Source organism: Anabas testudineus, chromosome 21 (assembly GCF_900324465.2).
Source record: "Anabas testudineus chromosome 21, fAnaTes1.2, whole genome shotgun sequence".
In the NCBI taxonomy this organism is placed as follows: domain Eukaryota; kingdom Metazoa; phylum Chordata; class Actinopteri; order Anabantiformes; family Anabantidae; genus Anabas; species Anabas testudineus.
This window is the reverse complement of record NC_046629.1, coordinates 11765527-11786001: the sequence shown is the minus strand read 5'-3', so window position 1 is coordinate 11786001 and position 20475 is coordinate 11765527. Positions and strand designations below refer to the sequence as shown.

General features: G+C 39.6%; 2 protein-coding genes across 4 annotated transcripts in view; one reads left to right on the top strand and one right to left on the bottom strand.

Moving 5' to 3' along the window:
- Positions 1-8623, top strand: part of uggt2 (UDP-glucose glycoprotein glucosyltransferase 2) — a 32857-nt gene extending 24234 nt beyond the window's left edge. For all 3 annotated transcript variants that reach the window (XM_026377099.1, XM_026377098.1, XM_026377101.1), the window contains exons 33-40: positions 3654-3758; positions 3883-3967; positions 4089-4271; positions 4448-4608; positions 5848-5962; positions 6050-6166; positions 6766-6931; positions 7083-8623. In XM_026377099.1, coding sequence (XP_026232884.1) covers positions 3654-3758; positions 3883-3967; positions 4089-4271; positions 4448-4608; positions 5848-5962; positions 6050-6166; positions 6766-6931; positions 7083-7105 — 955 coding nt within the window. In that variant the 3' untranslated portion in view covers positions 7106-8623. The remainder of the gene's footprint in view (positions 1-3653; positions 3759-3882; positions 3968-4088; positions 4272-4447; positions 4609-5847; positions 5963-6049; positions 6167-6765; positions 6932-7082) is intronic.
- A 289-nt stretch (positions 8624-8912) lies between these two features.
- dnajc3a (DnaJ (Hsp40) homolog, subfamily C, member 3a) lies at positions 8913-19654 on the bottom strand. The gene is made up of 12 exons (XM_026377148.1): positions 19573-19654; positions 18953-19063; positions 18727-18851; positions 18372-18446; positions 16826-16978; positions 16515-16696; positions 15784-15903; positions 14988-15093; positions 14769-14889; positions 10533-10665; positions 9994-10142; positions 8913-9501 (listed from the first exon to the last, which is right to left on the bottom strand). The coding sequence occupies exons 1-12, from the start codon at positions 19652-19654 to the stop codon at positions 9347-9349; spliced, it is 1512 nt and encodes a 503-aa protein (XP_026232933.1). The 3' UTR covers positions 8913-9346.
- Positions 19655-20475: the final 821 nt, after the last annotated feature.

Sequence of the window (20475 nt, the reverse complement as noted above, 5' to 3'; positions counted from 1 at the left end):
GGAGACTCCAGAGTTGTCCAGAGGGCCTTAGCAGATGATTAACTTTGTAGTGAACTTGGCAAATGCAGCCCTATGTCTTAAACACTAAAATGAAGAGAGGAGCACAGCAGCAACTTGTCCAAGGACACCAGCATGGCTGGAAGATGTGAAGCTAAAGGAGAGAGCCTTTGGGGGATTTGCCAGTTAGATTTCACAGAGATGCCAGGGTGCAGAAAGCTAACTCACATTGGATAAGAGTAGGGTTTGGGGACTTTTTTTCACCCAACATACATGGTATCTGTGGGTGATTGAGTATATTAGGGTGTCTGGGAATATTGAGTGTCACTAACTGTTGCTACAGATCACCCAGGTTGTTGTGCAGTAAGAAAAGTAAGAACTGTGTCTAAATTCTCAGCAGTAGATCAGGTATGATCTTGGTAGGCTCACCCTGGAGCACAGGCTTAGGAGCTCTGAGTAGAATGACTTCTTCATGTTGAAAGGAGCCATTTTAAATTGTTCAGCTGTCTGATCAGGATGCTTCCTGGTCATTTTCTTTGTAAGTATTTTAGTCTTATCCAACTGGGAAAACACCCCTTGGTGAGACCCAGAACAAACTAAAGCGATTGCAAATCCCTCCTGACCTTGGCACCTGCTAATGAGCAGCTCTTGGATGTCGCTGGGGAGAAGAAGATTTAGGATTCCCTGTTTAGCCTGCCTGTGCCGCGACCAGGACCAGATAAGAAGATGAAAGTGGTTGGAAAGATGGATGAATGGATGTATAATTTAATGTAATCTTAAAACCATTTCCCATGGTATTCTTGCATTTGAGTAATAAAAATACACATAACATTAAAAGGTTAAATAAAAGGTTGGATACTGTATGGTGCTTTCAGGAGACATAATTGCTCCTTAAGTGCCAATGATGTATGTATCTAAAATTAACTTAAATGTGACTGCATTTAGAGAGAGGAGAGTACTTTCCTTTGGCGCAGTTCCAGTGTAGCAAGGAATCATAAATCTTAAGATTTAGATGCCACTCGCATTGTTTTTAACTGCGGTACTGTGACCAACAGTTGCAGTGTAAATAAAAGTGCATTGAAGAGGCCGACCTGAACCTGAAAGCCTTTCAGCTTAAGTTTAGAAAATAGCTGCCAGAATTAAAAGACAGGCTGTAATACAAAGATAAAGATTAAAAAGAGTTACTTTAGTAAATCATTACAATAAAATATAGTTTTCATCTTGGTAGAATTTATTTTGATTGATTATCTGCATGTTATTGGGAATATTTCAGCAAAGGTGTTGGGTAGACTGTGACCAGCGTCCTCTCAAAATATTGTCGATTTGAAAGTAAAGATGTCTTAATACTCATTACTTCATTTGTAACCTCAGTATGCTTTGAGGGATTTGTTGTAAGAGGTTGGACTAATGGCCACGTATTGATCTAACACCTCAGAAGAATTAGTGAATCCATGCATCAGCAAGCATTACTGTTACAAATTCTCTCGTGTTAAAAGAGGTCTCTTAGCCGTCAATGTTATTTTTGTGAATCTGAACACATTTATGATGCATTATGACAACTGTTTGTACCACTTTAGACTGGATATTGTGTTCTTCTTTGGTCTTTTAGACAACTTTTTAGGCTTTAGATTTATATTAGAGACACCCACACACAGGCTGCAGCACATAAATAGACCTGTAAATAAAATTAGAGTCACGGTTTACAGTTTTATGTAATTTACTGTGCCTATAGAAGTCTAGGTTTGTCCAGTTAGTACTGCTCACTGCTCAGGATTTATCCAGATCCTTCCTGTGCATCCTTCCAGAGGTCCAGATTATCTTGGGTGAGTCAGTGAAATGGGCCCTCACCCGACCCTCTAAAGCAGCTTATCTTGGGAGGGGGGCACTATTGTCCCAAAACCCTTCATAATGGCTGATTTACCCACAGCAGACAGTCAGTCCCTACACACCCACCCCTACCCAGGGGTGTCGTGATTCTCCAGCCAGAAGCCAACTGATCATTGAGGGGAGCAGTGGTTCGATTTTTGGAAGAAATTTGGTAAAGTTACATGGAGAGAAATACACTAAAGGTTTTCAGAAGGACTGTTGGTTTTAGAGGACCCGTAGACACAAAACAGTATGCTCCCTCTCCTCCCGTTCACACTTTTCTCTCACTCACTGGTGTCTTCCTGGAGCCTCGGGGCCGAGGCAGCAGTTGTGATTGAATGTGGGGGAGACGCTCCTTCCCTCATCAGCAGTCTGTTTCAGACAAGGACACAGTTTGACTGCAGACACATCTACCCTCCAGCACAAGTCCTGATTTCTGTCCACTAAATGTGCCTTGCATCATAAGCCACTGCTCTTTAACAGCGGTTAAGGTGTGTTGGTGCGTACACAAGTGCGGAATGTGTCCTTTGGATTTTTCTGCCTTGATTAGATTTTACCTAATCTTTTTAAGCCTAAATTAATTTTGAGTTATTAAGTAGGTTAATTCTATGTGAAAGGTAATGGATCGATGTGACGTACATTATCTTTGTATTGGCACCATGTGTAAAATGCTGCTTTGCACAATTTTTCCCTAAGCTGCAGTGAGTCTTACTTGCTCTGTGTTTTGATGTTTTAGGTGGCTCGACAATACACCACAGTACTTCCTATTTCTTTTCAAATCTTGACTTTCCAGATTATGCTGTGCTAATGAAAATAGTTGTTACACAGAGACAAGTTGAACGTCTCCCTCTAACACTCAACATGGAGGCTGTTTATGTTAGTTTGCTTGTAGCAGACATTTTCTTTTTGCAATTCTAATTTAATTTAACCTAAAAACAAATTTAGAACTTTTTTATAAGTCAAGATACAAAACACTGAAGCTCTATTCTACAGACGTACAGCGCACGTACAACTGTGGGTGGAATCTTTCAGATTTCCAAATTAAATTCCAAAACATTTGTCCAAAACATGGTGATTCAAAGAATTACAGTATCAGCTATGAATTATAATGAAACGTGAATGAGTAGGCTTGCAACCCCCAAAACAATCTATTACATGTATAAAATATGTGATAAGTAATGGAAAAATTATTATTATTTAGCAACTATTTCCAGTTCACTCCTGGTTTTTCTGTATGCTGCCAGCCAGGAGAATAACAATGATGTGTGTGGTGAAATAAGACGGTGTTTGAATGATGTGCCAGATGCTTTTATTTCATCTATTTCTACCTTTTTAAAACATCTGTGATTAGCTGTTAAATCATTTGATACAAATGAGTGGTTTGAGATTTCTTAACTTATTTGTTTATAAATTTTAAATTGTTGACACTTTATTAGCTGCAGGATGTGGCCATGAATAAGAATGAGGAGCAATTTAAATGTTACACCTGCCCCAACTGTGACACTTCTAACACCCTGTTTCAGATCTGGTGTTGGATCTCCAGCAGGACTGAGCTGCTGTAACAGTCACGGCTCTCCGGAGCATTGTTCCCTGTATAATTGCCATTATTTATTTAAATGAAACACCTCAGAATGCTGCACTGTGCTGCATGGCTTTTTATTTTTTATTTTTTTATATTACTACTGGTTTTACAAAAGGCTTTGTGGCTACAGGCAGATTTACTGTGAGCATGTGAAAAATCTGCATCAATCAAAACACAACAGACTCATGTGTTATGGTCTCATTTATAGCATCACAGGTGGCGGTTCCAAGAAGGATGTTGGAAAGAAGAAGAAAGAGGACGTTCTAAACATATTTTCTGTGGCCTCAGGACATCTGTATGAGCGCTTTCTGAGGTGGGACGCTTCCTGTTCACAGACAAACACTCACGCTTACTGTTATTTTCTAGGCAGGATACATTACTGTCCTCTAAGTCCTAATACTGAGACTCGTCTCTCACTCTTTATGTGTCTGTTTCAGAATAATGATGCTGTCCGTCCTTCGGCATACCAAAACACCTGTCAAGTTCTGGTTCCTCAAGAATTACCTCTCCCCGTCTTTCAAGGTATTTCTCACACATCATGACAACAAGTTTTTTGTGCTTGTTACAAATATGATCACAGTTCTTCTGAGTTGTTTTCATACTAAGCAAGGAAAATCTAATATTACTCCTTCTTGCTAACTAGGAGACCATCTCGCACATGGCAGAGGCGTATAACTTCCAGTACGAATTAGTTCAGTACAAGTGGCCCCGTTGGTTGCACCAGCAGACTGAGAAACAGCGCATTATCTGGGGATATAAGATTCTCTTCTTGGATGTTCTGTTCCCCTTAGCTGTCGACAAGATCATCTTTGTGGATGCCGACCAGGTAAGGATGAAATTGAACTGACAAAGGAAGGAGCTACAAGTTAGGGTTCAGCTGAAAAATGAAAGACTCACCTGGATCAGTCTCAGGACTGGTGTCAGACTGGATGAGACTTTGAACACAGCTGAAGTGTCATCAGTCCTCCCGGTCGTTACACGTGTTCTTGCTCTCTCTAACAGATAGTTCGGGCTGATCTGAAGGAGTTGAGGGATTTAGATCTGGAGGGTGCTCCTTATGGCTACACGCCATTCTGTGATAGCCGGAGGGAGATGGAAGGCTATCGTTTCTGGAAAACTGGCTACTGGGCCTCACATTTGGGACACAGAAAATACCACATCAGGTAAAAACTAAATTGGACTGAATGGTTTAAATGCCTGGCAAGGACCTCTGATAGTTTACCGGTACAGTATATACAGTCTGGAATAACACTATAATCCTGTTCCTTCCCTAGTATTATTTTAGGGAAAATGAAGTAAACCACTTCAAGCAAGATTGGAGCCTGAATAAACAAGAGCATTTTTATAGCTAGTATCTTTCTTTTGGGTTATTCACTGAGTTTATTTACAGTAGTTAGGAACACTGATAACTTGCCTCTGTATTTTAGCATTGAACGAGTCAAATATTTCACCCTACTGCTAAATAAAACATTTCTCACGTAGTTTCTCTCACAAATTTTTGCCTTTGGACTCAGTAAATCACTAAATAATCTGGAGGAATTATTCAGTATTTTGTAGTTTCTGTGAACTTTCAAATACGTCAACAACTGCACATTTGTGCATTCTTCTGTTTAGAAGCTGAAAATGCCACAGTTGTTCTTGCTTTTTTCTCTTCTCTTCTCTTTTTCTCAGCCTATATAGATTTTAGAAAGTGTTAAGTCTAAGAGAAAACTAAACAATTAAAGTAGTTTTAAAATAGAAATATGCTTTTACAAAAACCTTCAAAACCTGTCAAGAATTATTTTTGTAATCAAATGATACGTATTTCTTGAAATTTACACCATTTTAGCTACAACAAATTGTCACAACATTAAAGAAAGTACATTACTGTGAAACCTACTAATCATACATGAAATTGTAGTGGACAGATTTTAGTGTTGGATTTTTGTAGCAGCCACAGCCATGCTATGTGTTAAGTCAAATGATAGATGATAGATAATATAAGATGTTCAGCTCCTTGCTGCGTGTATGGCGCTCGTTTCTACTTCCGTCAGTGTGACGGCTAATCAGCTGACAGCCAGGAACTGAACGCAGCTGCTGTGTGTAACTTTTTACAGTACAGTCTGATATAGTGATGAACGCCGGTGAGCTGCTCAACTCGGAGGGAGAGAGGATCCACATCAGTGAGCTCAGAGAAAACATATTGTAGTGACTGTCTTCTGGCAGAATAAATTCCAATAAGTGATAAGTGAAACTACATAGTCTACACCTTGGGGTTTATTAATATGCTACGTTGGGCACAATTATCAGATCGTGCCTGGGGTATTTATCTCCGAGTCATTTTTAAAATATTTATTCAATCATTCCTGTAGTGTATGATTTTCTCACACCTGCTTTCTGTTTCTCCTGTGTGTGTCAACCAGTGCTTTGTATGTAGTAGATTTAAAGAAGTTCCGTAAGATTGCAGCTGGCGACAGATTACGAGGGCAGTATCAAGCTTTGAGCCAAGACCCCAACAGTCTGTCAAACCTGGACCAGGTACATAGCAAGATTACATTATAGGATGTAGACTCTGTTCTTTTAGGACCTATGATACTTAATTGATTTTGATCTCTGCTATTTTAGGACCTTCCTAACAACATGATCCACCAGGTGGCCATCAAGTCTCTTCCTCAGGAGTGGCTGTGGTGTGAGACATGGTGTGATGACACCTCCAAACTCACAGCTAAGACTATAGATCTGGTGAGTCCCAGGGCAATAAGATCCAGCTGTGCCACTGTCTATTAATTAAATATACGAGGAAGCTAACCAGCAAACACGGGAGTTATTAAATAATTCATCATCAAATCTACATTGGAAATTGAAATAGTTCATTTTATTCAGATAGTGGAATTCTTTTGTATTCTTGCATAATTCTTCAGCCTCTGAAGCACAAGTTAACTATTATTGCTACACCATCATTTCTTTCCAGCTTTGTTAGTTGTAATAGTGAACTGTAGCTGCTGCAGCACTGAAAAGCAGCAACATATTTTTAACCACTAATGTCCATGAGACATTAGGCATTTAGGAAACAACTGAGGAGCAATCCTGTAGTCTCCTAAACTAATTTGGAGAATTACTAGACAGGCTCCAGTTGACTGGAATAGGAAACATTGTCTCCTTGTGGTATAGGACACTACTTGGTAATTCAGGCACAAGACGAGGGCTAATGTCCTTTTAACAACATTGGAAATCAAATTAGGTTCAAATGCCTGCCACAGACAGCTGCTGGCAATGACGATCTGACTTGTTGGGAGAAAGTGGCTCTGGTGGTGTGACTGATGTCTGCTTTTTTGCTGCAGTGCAATAACCCAAAGACCAAGGAGCCCAAGCTCACGGCTGCAGCAAGGATTGTGCCTGAGTGGGTTGAATATGACAACGAGATAAAACGCCTACTGGGACAAGTCCAGGAACAAGGAGACACAGCAGCACAAAAACAGACTCCATCTCTGTCACAGCAAAAAAAAGGTTAATAATACTCTGTGCTTACTCGCATACTGTAGCGTCTCCCTGTTCAACTTTTCATGGTCAACGTTATCTAGTCAGATTGGTTTCTTTCTCACCGCTGTCCTCACCTTAATCATTTCTTTCCAACATTTCCTCTCTCTCTGCACAATAGACAACCAGCGTGATGAACTTTAGTGTCTGCACCGTGCAGAGGAGAGAGGAGAAAAGAGACGGCACCTTTTGTACACAGACCACTTGTGAAGCTCGAAGACAGACAATTCCATCTAAATATATCCATGGAGTGTTACATCCCCTGCCCCTGAAGGATGTGATATTTTCACATATTCTGGAGTCAATATGTCTTACAACATCAGCATGTGATTAAAGTGTTAACTGCCAACTGTGAACTCCTGGGCCACTCTCAGCACCGCAGTCGGTTCTTGGTAAGTATGTGGTTATTGAAGGATGACGTGAACACACAACAGGGTCTAGTGTGAGGTCAGTTAAAGGACTGTGTTTGAGGAAAAGCACATGGCATATGTTGCTCTGATTATGTATGCAAATAATCTAATGGAGAGGGTGCATCTAATCTCCACTTAAAATGTTTTGTACATCTTTGAATTTTTTATGGTTTTAATTTTACATTGGACACAACATGAAGTCTTGAAGTCCACATTGACTGAAATGCCGCAAGCTAAAGTTGCAAATTTTACAACTTGCTGCAGGGTTGTTACATTAGAATTATGGGCATATCATGGGTAGATAGACAATTAGGACTTTTCTACTGCACGAACTTGGCGCGTCTTAACTGAACTTTACCCCCTTCGTTCAGGTTCTGCATTTGTTTCCACTGCCCTCAGACTGCTCGGGTTACAGTTCAGTTAAGTTCCTGCAGTTGAAAACATTTTTTTCTCCTTGCTAAATCCCATGTCTGATCTTTCAGTTTCATCATGTTAAAGCAGAATACAGTCGGAGGGAGAGTTTGGACGGTGGTGAACATGAGACTGGCGTTACAAGTTATCATGTAGCAAACATGCATATTTAAAACGTTTACACAACATTAAAGTCAGCTGGAAACTGGAGTTTTCATCCAACACCCTTCTAGCCTTAACGGTAATGTAACACTACTGTTGATGAAATCAGCCGATAAATATCTGCTGTCTTTAGCTAGAAATAGAAAACCTGCTTTTGTTTCCTCTGTATTAAATCTGTGACAGGTTGTTTAAAAAAGGAAAATACTGCAACGCGAATAGTCACCATTATTCTAAACCTACATATGCCCTTCATATGCCTACAGTGGAAACCCTGTTAGGTATATAAACAGTAAAAACTGGGGCTTAGCAAAAAGGTCATTCGTGTGTCCGTGCAGTCACGTGACACTACATTAACTGGCTTAGCAGACCGGGCACTGTCTCTCAAAGAATCCTCAGTTGTGCAGTAAAGGTCATGGTTTATGGATAGAATATATGATTTTAACTTATTACAGTATGTTTACATCTTATGTCTATTCATCCTCAATGTATTAAATTTTATATGTTTGAATTCCACAAGGAACCAGTGTTTTGTCTCAGGAATAAGAAGGGTGTTGCTGCTTTACTGAAGCCAACAGTCTTATTACAAAAAAAAGGGGGGAAGACTGCTCTCAGGGCACCCATGTTTAACTGTGCTGTCAAATAGAAATGTTTATATTACTGTCTGGTGGAAAAAAATAAATCTTTGCTACAAAACTGTCGTTACCAAAGCTGTTTGTTAACTCTGTTGTCCCCTAGTGTGGACAGTAGCTGTGTGATTTGTGCTCTTAAAGGTCTGTTCTTACACTGTAACGTGTTCTTTCGCCTAGTGAGGATGTATTTATAGGAAGAAAAAGCTGTTAAGATACTGCAATTAAAAACATCTTAGATGTAATGATGGAAAAAGTACCATTTCTCAAACTGTAGCTTCAGCCCATAAAAGTAGAAAATCACTTTGCAGCCGGTTCAGTCAGCAAATACTCACCCCTCGCTCCATTTTAATGTTTATTTAACATAAATAGCTCTTTATTTACAGTTCAGAAAAACACCATTCATATAAAAATAGTACTGTACCTATGTACAAACTGAATCTTCAGAATGGGTGTGAATTACTGAGTGTACTATACATACAATGGAAGTAATAAGGATCAGAATTAACCACTTACTCTTGACAGATTAAAGCTGCGTCACACATTGCAGATATTTGTTAGCATAGCAACAGACCGTCCCCAAACGGAGTTCGAAGTTGTATTATTCAACAACAAAGATGAGTCTTTAATTAAGGTCACTGAATTAAAGTCCCAATTTGCTCCAGATTTCTATTAGAGTTATTGGTATTTGCTGCATTCCTCGTGTCAGCGATCTCCCTTTTAAATAGGGAGGAAAATGCGAAACTCCGCTCAGGCCGTGTTGGATGTGAGCTTCCTCAGTTGAAGTTGAATTTGAAGTTAAAGGGTCCAGAACCGAAAGGATTGAAACCATTGAAGCCATGGAAACCTCCATGAAAGTGATGATGATGGTGACCCTGCTGGCTCTCTGGATCCATGGGGTCCTCCCCTTGGTCGAACTTAGTTCTCATCTCTGGAAGGTAACATGCAGCATCATCATCATCATCATTCATAGTAATGTAATGTTTTTGAGATAATAAATGCAGGATTTTTTTCTCATTGCCCAGAAATGATAGATTCCCCACTTTTGAATGCATTATTTTTAAAGAACATAACATAGTAAGTACCAACATTCCCGTAAAGGTAAAACCATCTTCATACACACTGAGGTTTGACTATTTCACCTGAGATCTTTAAAGGGTTATCATGTACTCTGATTTTATTTTTAATCATGGTAATGAGTGATTACAAATTCTCAGACACTTATTTCAACTGCAATGACAATGACTTTAACCTGCAAAAATACTCCAGCCAATTAGCTGTTTCTGTAGAAACAGCATGTGACACCAGCTGAGTTTGGGGTGTTGAAATGCAGCCATGTACCTGGACAGCAGCTCATCAGAGGCCTGACCTTTAGCTGCTTTACAACTTTCCACAGACCGGGCAGACAGCACACACTTCTTACCTGGGTCAGTGAGAACCTCTTTAGCCTGAGCGATGTCTATGAACTTCTTCTCTGCCTTCTTCTTTTCCTCTGGATCCTGAAAGTTGTCTGGGTGCCACTGTTGTGCCAGTTTCCTGTAGGCTTTGATAATCTCCTTTTTCTGGGCAGTTCTGTGACCACAGGGAGATTATCGTCATTTGCTGAATATAACACCAGCTGGAGCTAATAATACTTGCGTGCTAGCAGACTTGTTCACATCTACTAAACATTACTTTTATGGAGTCCTTCCACTTCCTTAAATGTTAATGCTAATGTTCAAAAAGGGATAAATTATGTATTAGTCAAATGTGGTAGGCCTTCTTGCAGCACAGTGGTTGTTTGTGTGTAAAAGCCAATGGGAACTACAATCTACAAGCAAAACATCAATTGCTTTGTCTTGCCATCTTCAAAGTGACCCACTTGTAAAATACCCAAATTTTCATTTCTCCTAGAGAATTTATAAAATTCTATCTAGTTTACACCTCTAAATATCCCAGCAAATGTCTAAAATCAGTGCCCACCTCTTCACTCCCAGAATCTTATAATAATCCTTCTTCTGAGACTGTTTGAGAAGTCGCTGAGCTCTCTCCAAGCCTTCTTTTATCTGTCGGTCGTTCTCGCTGTGTTTGGCAGCAGTCTCATAGTCCTTAATAGCTAGAAAATTAAAATGCAAGATGGAAATCAGTATTGCTTACACATTCAGAGCAGCAGCTTTTGGGAGGTGAAATACAGCATTATAGTATTTGGGTTAAAATAATAGCAAATAAACACACAGGCCTGAAAATAACAATGAAAAAAAACAGTTGAGGCTTAAAAATGTGATCATCTAGTACTAGTAGTGAAGAACAGGATTTGGTGTTGAATACGAATAATTATTAGAAAGTACCCTAAAACATTTGGCTGAAAATAACTGAATGAACTCTTTTATTAAAAAAAAGAAGAGGGGGAATCATATTTTTAATACGTCGGTAATTGTTACAAACATGACCCATAAAACATCATTTAACTTTTGTATATAATGTACTGTAGACATAAAGGAACCCCCATCATCTTTATATCAGGTTTTAACAGCATGTTGAGGTGTTTTTACCCTGTGACGAGTGCTGAGGTGAGTTTCAAAGCCACAGATCTTCACGGTAAAAAAAAAACAAAAAAAAAAAAAACAACTCTGCATGACTTCTGTTATTCTGCCCTGTTGATGCCATGTTAATGCCAACAAATGCAGTATGATCTGTGGCTGCTGGATTTTGGTGAAGGCCGTTAATACTGTGTGCCTGGAGGGATGCTGCTGGTAACTGTGCTGAATCTTTTCTTTTCTTAAATCTAACTTGTTGCTGCCTTGTTTTGTCTATCATCTAATCCTGAAGTTAAAACCACATTTTTGGGTGTTGTGAATAAATGTGAGAGTGTTTGCCATTACATGAACGAAATGAAAACTGACATGAAGCTTCAATCCATCATGAACCCTTCTACCATCTGTTTGCTGAGATACAGCTGAACTATACTGTAGAATCACTGTAACATTAATTCAAATGACTCTCTCTGCTCAGAAAAACACTAGTTTGAGTTTTAAACTTCAAATGTTTGCTTCTGAAGGCTGCATAAAGAAATGTATCATTTATTTACTTGACTAAAACTCTTGGATTTTCCTGGTTAAAAACCCTCACTACCCTGACAACAGATAAGGGAGGGCTTTTGCCTGGCCAGCTCAAAGTGTTCCAATGGTGTGTATTGATGCATGGTGAGGTCCTTTCTCTGCCAGTGCCAGTTTGCTATTTTGGTGACTTGCACCACAATGGGAGGCATAGGAAGCATGTTACTGGTAATCTAGCATCACATGGACCATAATAATTACTTTTAAACAAGTCAGCAGTGGATTATTCCCTTGCCTCCATCAGTCTCTCCAGTCATCCCTTTTCATCTCCTAACGAGCTACTGTGTAAAGAATGACCAAACTGCCCCAACAATAATAAATTAGGACAAAAAGGATAATTACTGTCTTATTCTTACCAGCGTCTCATCATGCTTCTAGTCTGTGCGGACACCCCTTCCTTTCAGCTTATTAACTGCCTGTACAGCCAACTAGACATGTCAGGTGTGAAGTAGCCTTTCTGTCTGAAGTCTGTAATTTGAATGACACAGAGTGTCAAACTGTGTCACACACGACAGACCCACTATAGTTACCTTGGTTCAAGCTTCAGATAGAAGCTGTTCAAAATTAATCACAGAAAGTCTCTACACTTGGGTGCATCTCACTGGTTGGTTGTAAATCATTACTTTGCGGTTTTTTTATTTTATGCAGAGCAAATCAATAGGAGTGTTGGAGCCTGATGCGTTGGAAACAATCCAGAGATTTGTAAAAAATGTGAAGACAGAAAATAAAGGTATTGGCAAAGCCTGGTTTTCAGTGCCTCGCCTCAGTGACACTCATTGAGTTTCTGCCAGCATCAATATCAATCCTATACTTCTCTCTACAGCCTCTATCACTGTGTTAACATGGACTTAAGAAACCAGGTTATTGAGAGAAGTCAGGTAAACTGGATAATAGGGGGACAAGTTTACATGCACTTAAGCAACCTGTAAATCTGCATATACGATCTTAACTGTATAGTGGCAGTAGTTGCATTCATCAGACTTTTTTGCTGTGTGTGTGAGACAAAGAGCTCCTTCTCACAACACTAAGAGAATTTCTAAAAACATTTGTCATGCACATATGTATGCTCGCTTGTAAGGAGCTGATTAGAAACCCAGTTGTGCATATACATGACACAGAATCAGCATGACAGTTAAGAAATCAGCTTATAACAAGAAAGCCTACTTACATAAGTGCATGTAAGCTCACTTGAAGTGTAAGTGTGTACTTTGAGTATTCTTAACCAGTCATCCCTTGACGCCTCTCCACTGCAAACTTTTGTTAACTTTTGATTTTTAATCCACAAGGAAGCTCCTCTTACTAACTAACTTGTTTTACTTGATTATACACTGCCCGTCCAAAAAAAAAAAAAAAAGTCCCACCTGGATTTAACTAACGTGTGCCATAATCAAAGCTAAAGGCAGTGTCTCATGTCAGAGTTTCAAATTGTAATACCCTGAGGAGCTGGTGTCAATATTATTCTTAAGATATTCACTGCTGAAGAAAGTATTTCTCAGAATGTAACCAAGGGACTTAAATTTGTTCTCCAGTCAACAAAAGTTGAGAATATAAAACAGTGTCAAGTTCATATTAAGGGTAAAATTATAAAAAACACATTTCCCGGCTATAACACGTGACACACCAAAACAAAACAGCTCGGCAATAATAATAAATAAAAACAAAACACCCCAACAACAATCAAACATTTAAAAAAAAGCTCATGCAGCTATGCATACACTGTACTAACACAATGAGACAGATGGTTTACATCATATTTCCAAGTAAACTGACGGTTAAATGTAAAACAGACGCAGGGATTTTCACTAAAAAATCCACTGGCTGTTTGTACAGTAGTAGCAGAACATAAGATGACAGGTAAATTGAAGGCTGGTAGATGGACTGTTGCTGGGGATTTCACCATCTGCTATCATTGGACTTTCTGAGATTTGACAACAGATAGACTGAAACAACGGTCTCCACTAATCCTCCCTCTGCCGGCACAGGCTTTATGGAGATAGTAAATGGTGTGTGTGTGTGTGTGTGTGTTGGCACTACTACTGAAGAATGGCTTCAGGCTTGATAAACAATAAATTCTGCATAATTTCATCCAGCAGTGCAAGACAGCTTTACATCTCAGAGTCTATAAACACTGTGCTCCACACCTGATTCTAATGATACTGTATGACGTTTGTGCTCTGCCAGCTGACATTTATCTTTTTCAGCTTTCAGACATACTAGTGATATGGTTTAATCAAATTGGATATGGAAACCCCTGCTGTATTTATCTATGTGTATTTGTTAACTGCGCTTATTTACATTTAAAGTCAATTTGGATTTGGTGATGAACCGAGTGATTGTGCTAAACGAGGCAGAGCTGATGGGGGTTTCCCCCTTTCTGATGCTTGCTGACGGCATTGTTCTTTGGATATTTACATTAACGTTACTTGACATTACTTTTGCAGGGTGTATACATGCAACAAATAAATAGTTCAGATTGTAAGATGCTTATATGATATGCTGCTGATGTTTCTAGTAGTCTTCACTGGGATTCTGTAGCATTACAAGGACCCCTTGTGTTAGACTCCAGCTATGACATCAATTGTTGTGCCTCAAAGTGTATTACTTATTACAAAATACACAAAGTGGCCACTTTATTATGTACTCCTGTAAAATACAACAATTCAGCCATAAATTCTTCATTTCCAAAGATTACAATGTCCAGTTCTGATCGACATTGTGGACGAGGTGATAATTTTGCTAGTTACTGGGGGAGAATTTTAGAAACACCTCCCAATTTAATCCAGCCCATTACAATATTACCAGTTATAGTTTGAGTGTAAAACTTACTATATAGCTGGAGGATTTAATAAAAACTGTTCTATGTATTTTATAAAAGGTCAGAAGTGCTGTACTGGATTGCATCTACACAACACCTGTGTCACAGTTCAGGACTCTTTCAACAAAAACACAATGGCTGTGGATTTACTACGTGAAATTAATCAATAGCCATAGAGGCTGATAGACTGAACAGCGTTTAGGTGAAACTTTGGATCTGACTGTGTAAATTTAACAAACTGACTCCATTTAATTAAGAAATAGACAAGGCTACATCAGACAGGCTTACCTTCCTCATACTGTTCCTCTTGAATGTATGCCTCAGCTCTGTCCTTCAGCACATTTACATTCTCTGGATTTGACTGGAGGACTTCACTGCACACCGAGATAGCTCTGCTTGCCTGCTGACTCTGGTCATAGCACAGAGAGAACATGATCATTAGATATATTATTTTCTAAAAGCAAAGAGAGAATTATTGCATCTTGTGGCAGCAGTAAGGGGTCTTACCTGTGCCAGGGCATGGCAGATGCGCTCTTTGGCAAGGAGAGTGAAATGATGCACGTTGGGCTCTGTCTTCATCACTGCCTCATATTTGCTCACTGCATCTTCGTACCTAAAGAGAGCAGGAGGCAGGTAGGTGTTTTCAACAACACTGTGACACTGGCAAAATAGCAGAATGCAACATAGATCACTGCACCCACAAACATCAAACCACGCTGTTGTTCTGTCAGCTCAGTCTTGTGAATAGGACAGCTTGTCTATGTCAAATATGATGTGACATCTATTCACGTTATGATGGGATTTACATGCCTGTTTGAGAGACCAGAAAGTTGGAGTGGCTGAGGATAAGGAAGCAGTCCTTCTACAGCTGATGCAACCCCTGGTTTTTAAAGGGGATTTTATTTTATGTTTACAGGGATTTACAATTGCCTACACACAGACACACAGACACACAGACACACACACACACACACACACACACACACACTTTTGTATGGCAGTCAGTGTGAGGATATTCATTGACATAATGCATTCCCTAGCCCCCTGTCACATAGACCATGCTAATCTACTCTATTTAATTTAATTTTAATTTATCACGTGTACTGCCTTACCCTAACTCTAACCATCACAGCTGCCTCACCCTAAAACTATAGTCTTAACCCCAAAATTGCTCTTTAAACACCCTTCTCATTGTGAGGACCAGCTAAAATGTCCTTACTTTGTAAAAATGTTCTCAGTTCAATGGGGTTATTTTTTCATGCCTTACAACGATAGCCATACACACACAGACACAGAAACACACCTCTGCTCCTGGATGAGCTCCTCTGCGGACTGGATCTGTTTGTTGAGCTTCTTGACCTGCTTGTAATGGCTGTAACACTGCTTGTGATCAGGATCCAGCTTCAGGCACTCACGCACTTCACTGCAGATCAGAGAAGAGGATGAAGGAGAAGGTAAGAGTGGTACTGTAACAACAGGCACATTTTCCATGTTACCTAAAGTACTTTATAACAAACTAGAAAAATAACACCACCACCTTAGTAAAGCACAAAACAGTCAAGTAGTAGAAATACAACTCAAAGTTCAGTCTGTTCTGATTTCAACAACATAACATTTTGAAGTTACGGTTTGTATTGTAAAATAATATCCTGTTATGTGTTGCTAAAGTAAGAATTGTTGTTCCTCTATTGCTTAATGTTTTTCCTGTGTCTAGCACATATCTGGAAAATCTGCATTTTAAATGTGTCGTTTCAAGGCAACAAAAGGCTACTATCAAATGTACAGAAGGACAACACAGTCAGATCTAAAAAAAAAAATACATACACAACAAAATTCATCTGCTGCCAGAATAAACAATAAGAATGTATTGTGAGGTATTTACAGTTATTTTGGCTCCTCCTTATCACAAACATGCAATAAATCCATATTAGTTCATCACTATGCAGTAGAGATTTAATGTGTTACGTTTATAATCAAACATTTTGTCATTAAGATGTTCACTGGGAGTGACACACTGTTTGGGGGGGGTCTTACTTGAGGGACATCTCATGGTCTCCAAGGTTATAGTAGATGGTGCTGAGTTTGTAGAAAGCCGGGGTATTGTCATTCTTTAACTTGGATGCAGCTTTGAGGTCGCTAATAGCCTTCCCCATCTCTCCCAATTGAACAAAACATTCAGCTCGCATCTCACGAGAAGTCACATCCCAAATGCAAGTCTGTAACAGGAAGGCGATAACTCTTACAAACTGCAGTACCAGTTGCTACCCACATGCTCGAAATACACTGCACTGACAACATCATGCTTGAAAGCAAATAAAACTATGCTGACAAGGTAGGGATCTTACCTCAATAATGGTGTCAAGCTGGGCAGCAGCTCTCACGTAATCCTTGCTTTTGAAACTGCTGCGTGCCTCAGCCACCAGCCGCTGAATTTCATCTGACTTGGTCAGCTGACTCTGGGCTTCCCTCTCTTCTTTGTCGCTGGGGTTGGACTTCAGCTGGAGATTAAGGCGACACATTATATAAAGTGTTTACTTAACAATTAAAGACAAGACAAACTTGAAGCCAGGGCAGACTGATGAATAGAAAAATGTAGATGGCAGACCATAAACTCGGGAGGCATCCGAAAATGTTTTTCTATCTGTTGCCAATATATTTTGGAAATAAAGTCCTATTAGTAAATTGATACTAGTGTCAACTTTTCCTCTTGAAAGGTTGTCCTGTACAGCAGTCCATACCCTAAATATAATATAATGGCATTATAATAAATCTAATCAAAGAGGTCATCATATTCACAAGAGCAACCTCAGCTAATGACACAGACAGACTACCCATTTAAGTGTTTCTTGCAAACTCAGCTGAGGCAAGAACATAATGCATAAATGTGATGCATTACAGTAGCCTCATGTTGTGGACTGCTGAAGCAGCAAGACAGCATGCACCCCTGGCCAGATCCCTTTGACATTATAACAGCAAATTGCCGTCCATGTATAACTGTTCAAGATGCATACTGGCCTCCCACCTTGAAGCAGAGGGCATCTGAGTTGACAGTTGTAAAAACGTTCTGTGTTTTATACTGCAGCCGTTTAACCTGTATTTAAACTTATAAATATATAAAAACACAACGCACTGCACTCTTTCATATTAGCCACCCACAGTTTCTCATAACTGCCTGGCAAATAGTAACACAGGACTAACAGCTGAGCGTCAGCCCACTGTATATGTAATGAAGTTAATAAAAAAAAAATGACTGGTTTACAGCTTGTTTAGTAAAAGGGACTAAAAAGGAAAGGAGCTAATGATTAAAACAAACCTGTGAGGCTGCAGGTCAGCCACGTGTCCTTGGCACAATGTGACACTATTTGACATTCACATCTATTTCTGATGTAGAAGAGGAACTTAATTTTTCCTTGCACTATAACCTCACCTGAGAATACACCAGCTTTCAATGGAATCTAGCAATTAATAGTAGATTTAACAAGGGCATTTATGTCTTCTGGGGTTGTTGTGAAACTTCAGTGTAAAATGGAGATTGTAATGGAAAATGCATTAGCGAGTTCCAGACTTAATCCTTAACGAGGAGAAAAAAAAAAGATCCCTAAAGGCCCAAATGAGAGCTCATGGCCAATTTAATTATTATCTACATCTTGTAAGATGGCTTATAGATGTGGGGTTTCCCTGTTCTCTGTGGTGTGGCCTTTGTGCATCAGTTTTTATTTCCTTGCTACTTGGAGTTTTGATAAGTCCATTCACACCATCAGCAACAAAACTTCTCATATTCTAGCCTGGAAAACAACACTGACATCTCCTGGTGAACTCTACTTATCTGATAAAATAATGACTTCTCAGTTTTGTTGCTGTAGAGTTTAAACTGGATATTACTGTGCTTACCACGCTCTTGAAGTCGCTCTCTGCTTCATCGAGCCTCCCCTGCTTGAGCAGAAGATTTCCTCTCTGAAGTCTTGCCTATTGAAGGAGAGAGATAGAGGATTTATTTTGTACAAGACTGCAAATAGAGACTTATCAACACAGCTGACCACCTTTTCATTATAGTTGCACCTGGAATGGATATAAGCTATAAATCTATATATACATAAATAGCATCACCTTCCGATCATTCATGAGTTTCTCATACAACTCTATCACGATTCTCACGTACTAATATTACTCTTCTAGTATGGTTTTAGTGTGAAATAATACTGTGTGAAAAGAAATGATTTCAACCTATACAAAAACAGAAACTCACAGAAGTGAAGTCTGGTTTGAGCTCAATGACTTTGCTCAAATCTGGCAGTGCAGACTTTGATTTCCCCATAGCCAGATACACTGTGGCTCTCCCATAGTAGGCCATGTAGTTCTTGGGATCTCCGTCTGACAAAAGAAGATGACAGCATGACTATACAAGTTCAAGATAGCATCTCCTAATGCACAAACAAAAAAAAAATAAGTTACATGTGTCATCTGTCACTTACCCACAGCAGCATGGAAATGAGAGAGGGCATCTGCTAGCTGCCCAGCAGCCAGCAGCTTCTTCCCCATCTCCATATGATTGTCCACACTCCCATCTCTGCCACATGTCACTCCTGAATCAAACACACAATAATGAGCTTATTCTCACAGACAGACTGCGTGACAGTGCTAGTTTTTTCATGTATTCACGTTATTGACCAAACAATGGTAGATGGAAGCATGTTATCTAAATCTGTGTTGGGATAATGTTAGTTATACTGTGCGGCTTTGACAAGTAGCTAGCTAGGTGGTACAAGTTAATGTTTAGCTTAACGTAACGCTGACGTTACTTGAAATAACGCGTTACCACAAGCAGAAGCCGTCAGACTAGTTTTTAATCAGCTGTAGGCCAAAACAAACTGTTTACTTTAACTTCTAAGATAAGAAGTCTTTAGCCAACTGGCTAGCCAAACATTAGCCTGTCAAATTAGCTAACCGACGGCACTTTGACTGAGAGCAGGTTTTAGCCGAACCATGCTCAAAGTTGTGGTAACTTAGTTAAGGCTAACCATAACTCGATAGTTAACGAGTTGACGTTACTGGTTATTGTTGTCTTTCTTTATAAAGTTTGTGAGCTTCTTACCTTCATATCTCATATCAATCAAAACAAGAACATATGGGATGTAAGCCAGTATTCTGTGCGCTACATGATCAATGGAAACCATGATTCAATCGGGATGTGACAAGTCCTTCCTCGCTACGTTCCCACCACTAACTTCGGCCGGTGTTACTTCAACTAGCGCTAATGTTTGGTGTAGTTGATTCTCAGTCGGTCCATGTGCCGTGTTCGTGTTGACGGGTCCTCATCGCCTCTCTCTTCCCAGTCACAGCGGAGCTCCAGCACCCAACCGACCGGTCGTGGGTGATCCTGATTGGCCGGAGTCTTCGGGAAGCCCCGCCCACCTGTGTTGGCTCAACGGAGAGGAGCCACGGCAGCAAAATGTCAGCGTGCGTGTGCGTGCGTGTGCGTGTGCGTGTGCGTGTGCGTGCGTGTGTCTTTATTTAGGGAAGTTTGGTCGTTAGTGTTAAAATGAAGAAGAATGCATCATGTCAATGAGTGTTCTCACAAGTGTGTGTGTGTGTGTGTGTGTAGACTATAAAAACTTTGTGAGGTAGTGTCTTTATAGTGAGAACCATACTTACATTAGTGCTATTTTAATTATGATGGTGTTCTACTGTAGGTGGATCATGACCTTTGCATTCAAAATGTAACATGCAAAGTAGACTACAGATTAGAATATGCTGAGGTTGTGGACTAGGCTGTATATGTTTTCCGTGAAATATAAATTATAGCCTCAAGTCTCACCGAAGCAACACGTTAAATGCTTTTGATTTTAGTCATGCTTAGAATATTTGAACGTTTCCTGGGTATATGAGTTTCTGCGGTTTAGCAAATGATATGTCTAAATTAAAAATTTGTAAGATTTCGTTCCACGACTGTCTTTTCCTATAACATACTGACACAGGAGGATTGCAATATGGCTGA

Excerpts from the sequence above, each read along its gene's own strand:
- dnajc3a (XM_026377148.1), bottom strand. The coding sequence starts at position 19,654 with ATGGTTTCCATTGATCATGTAGCGCACAGAATACTGGCTTACATCCCA. Across the intron at positions 16,697-16,825 it reads AGCTTGACACCATTATTGAG|ACTTGCATTTGGGATGTGAC; the intron begins GTAAGATCCCTA and ends TTCCTGTTACAG. Across the intron at positions 15,094-15,783 it reads GAGCTCATCCAGGAGCAGAG|GTACGAAGATGCAGTGAGCA; the intron begins GTGTGTTTCTGT and ends TGCTCTCTTTAG.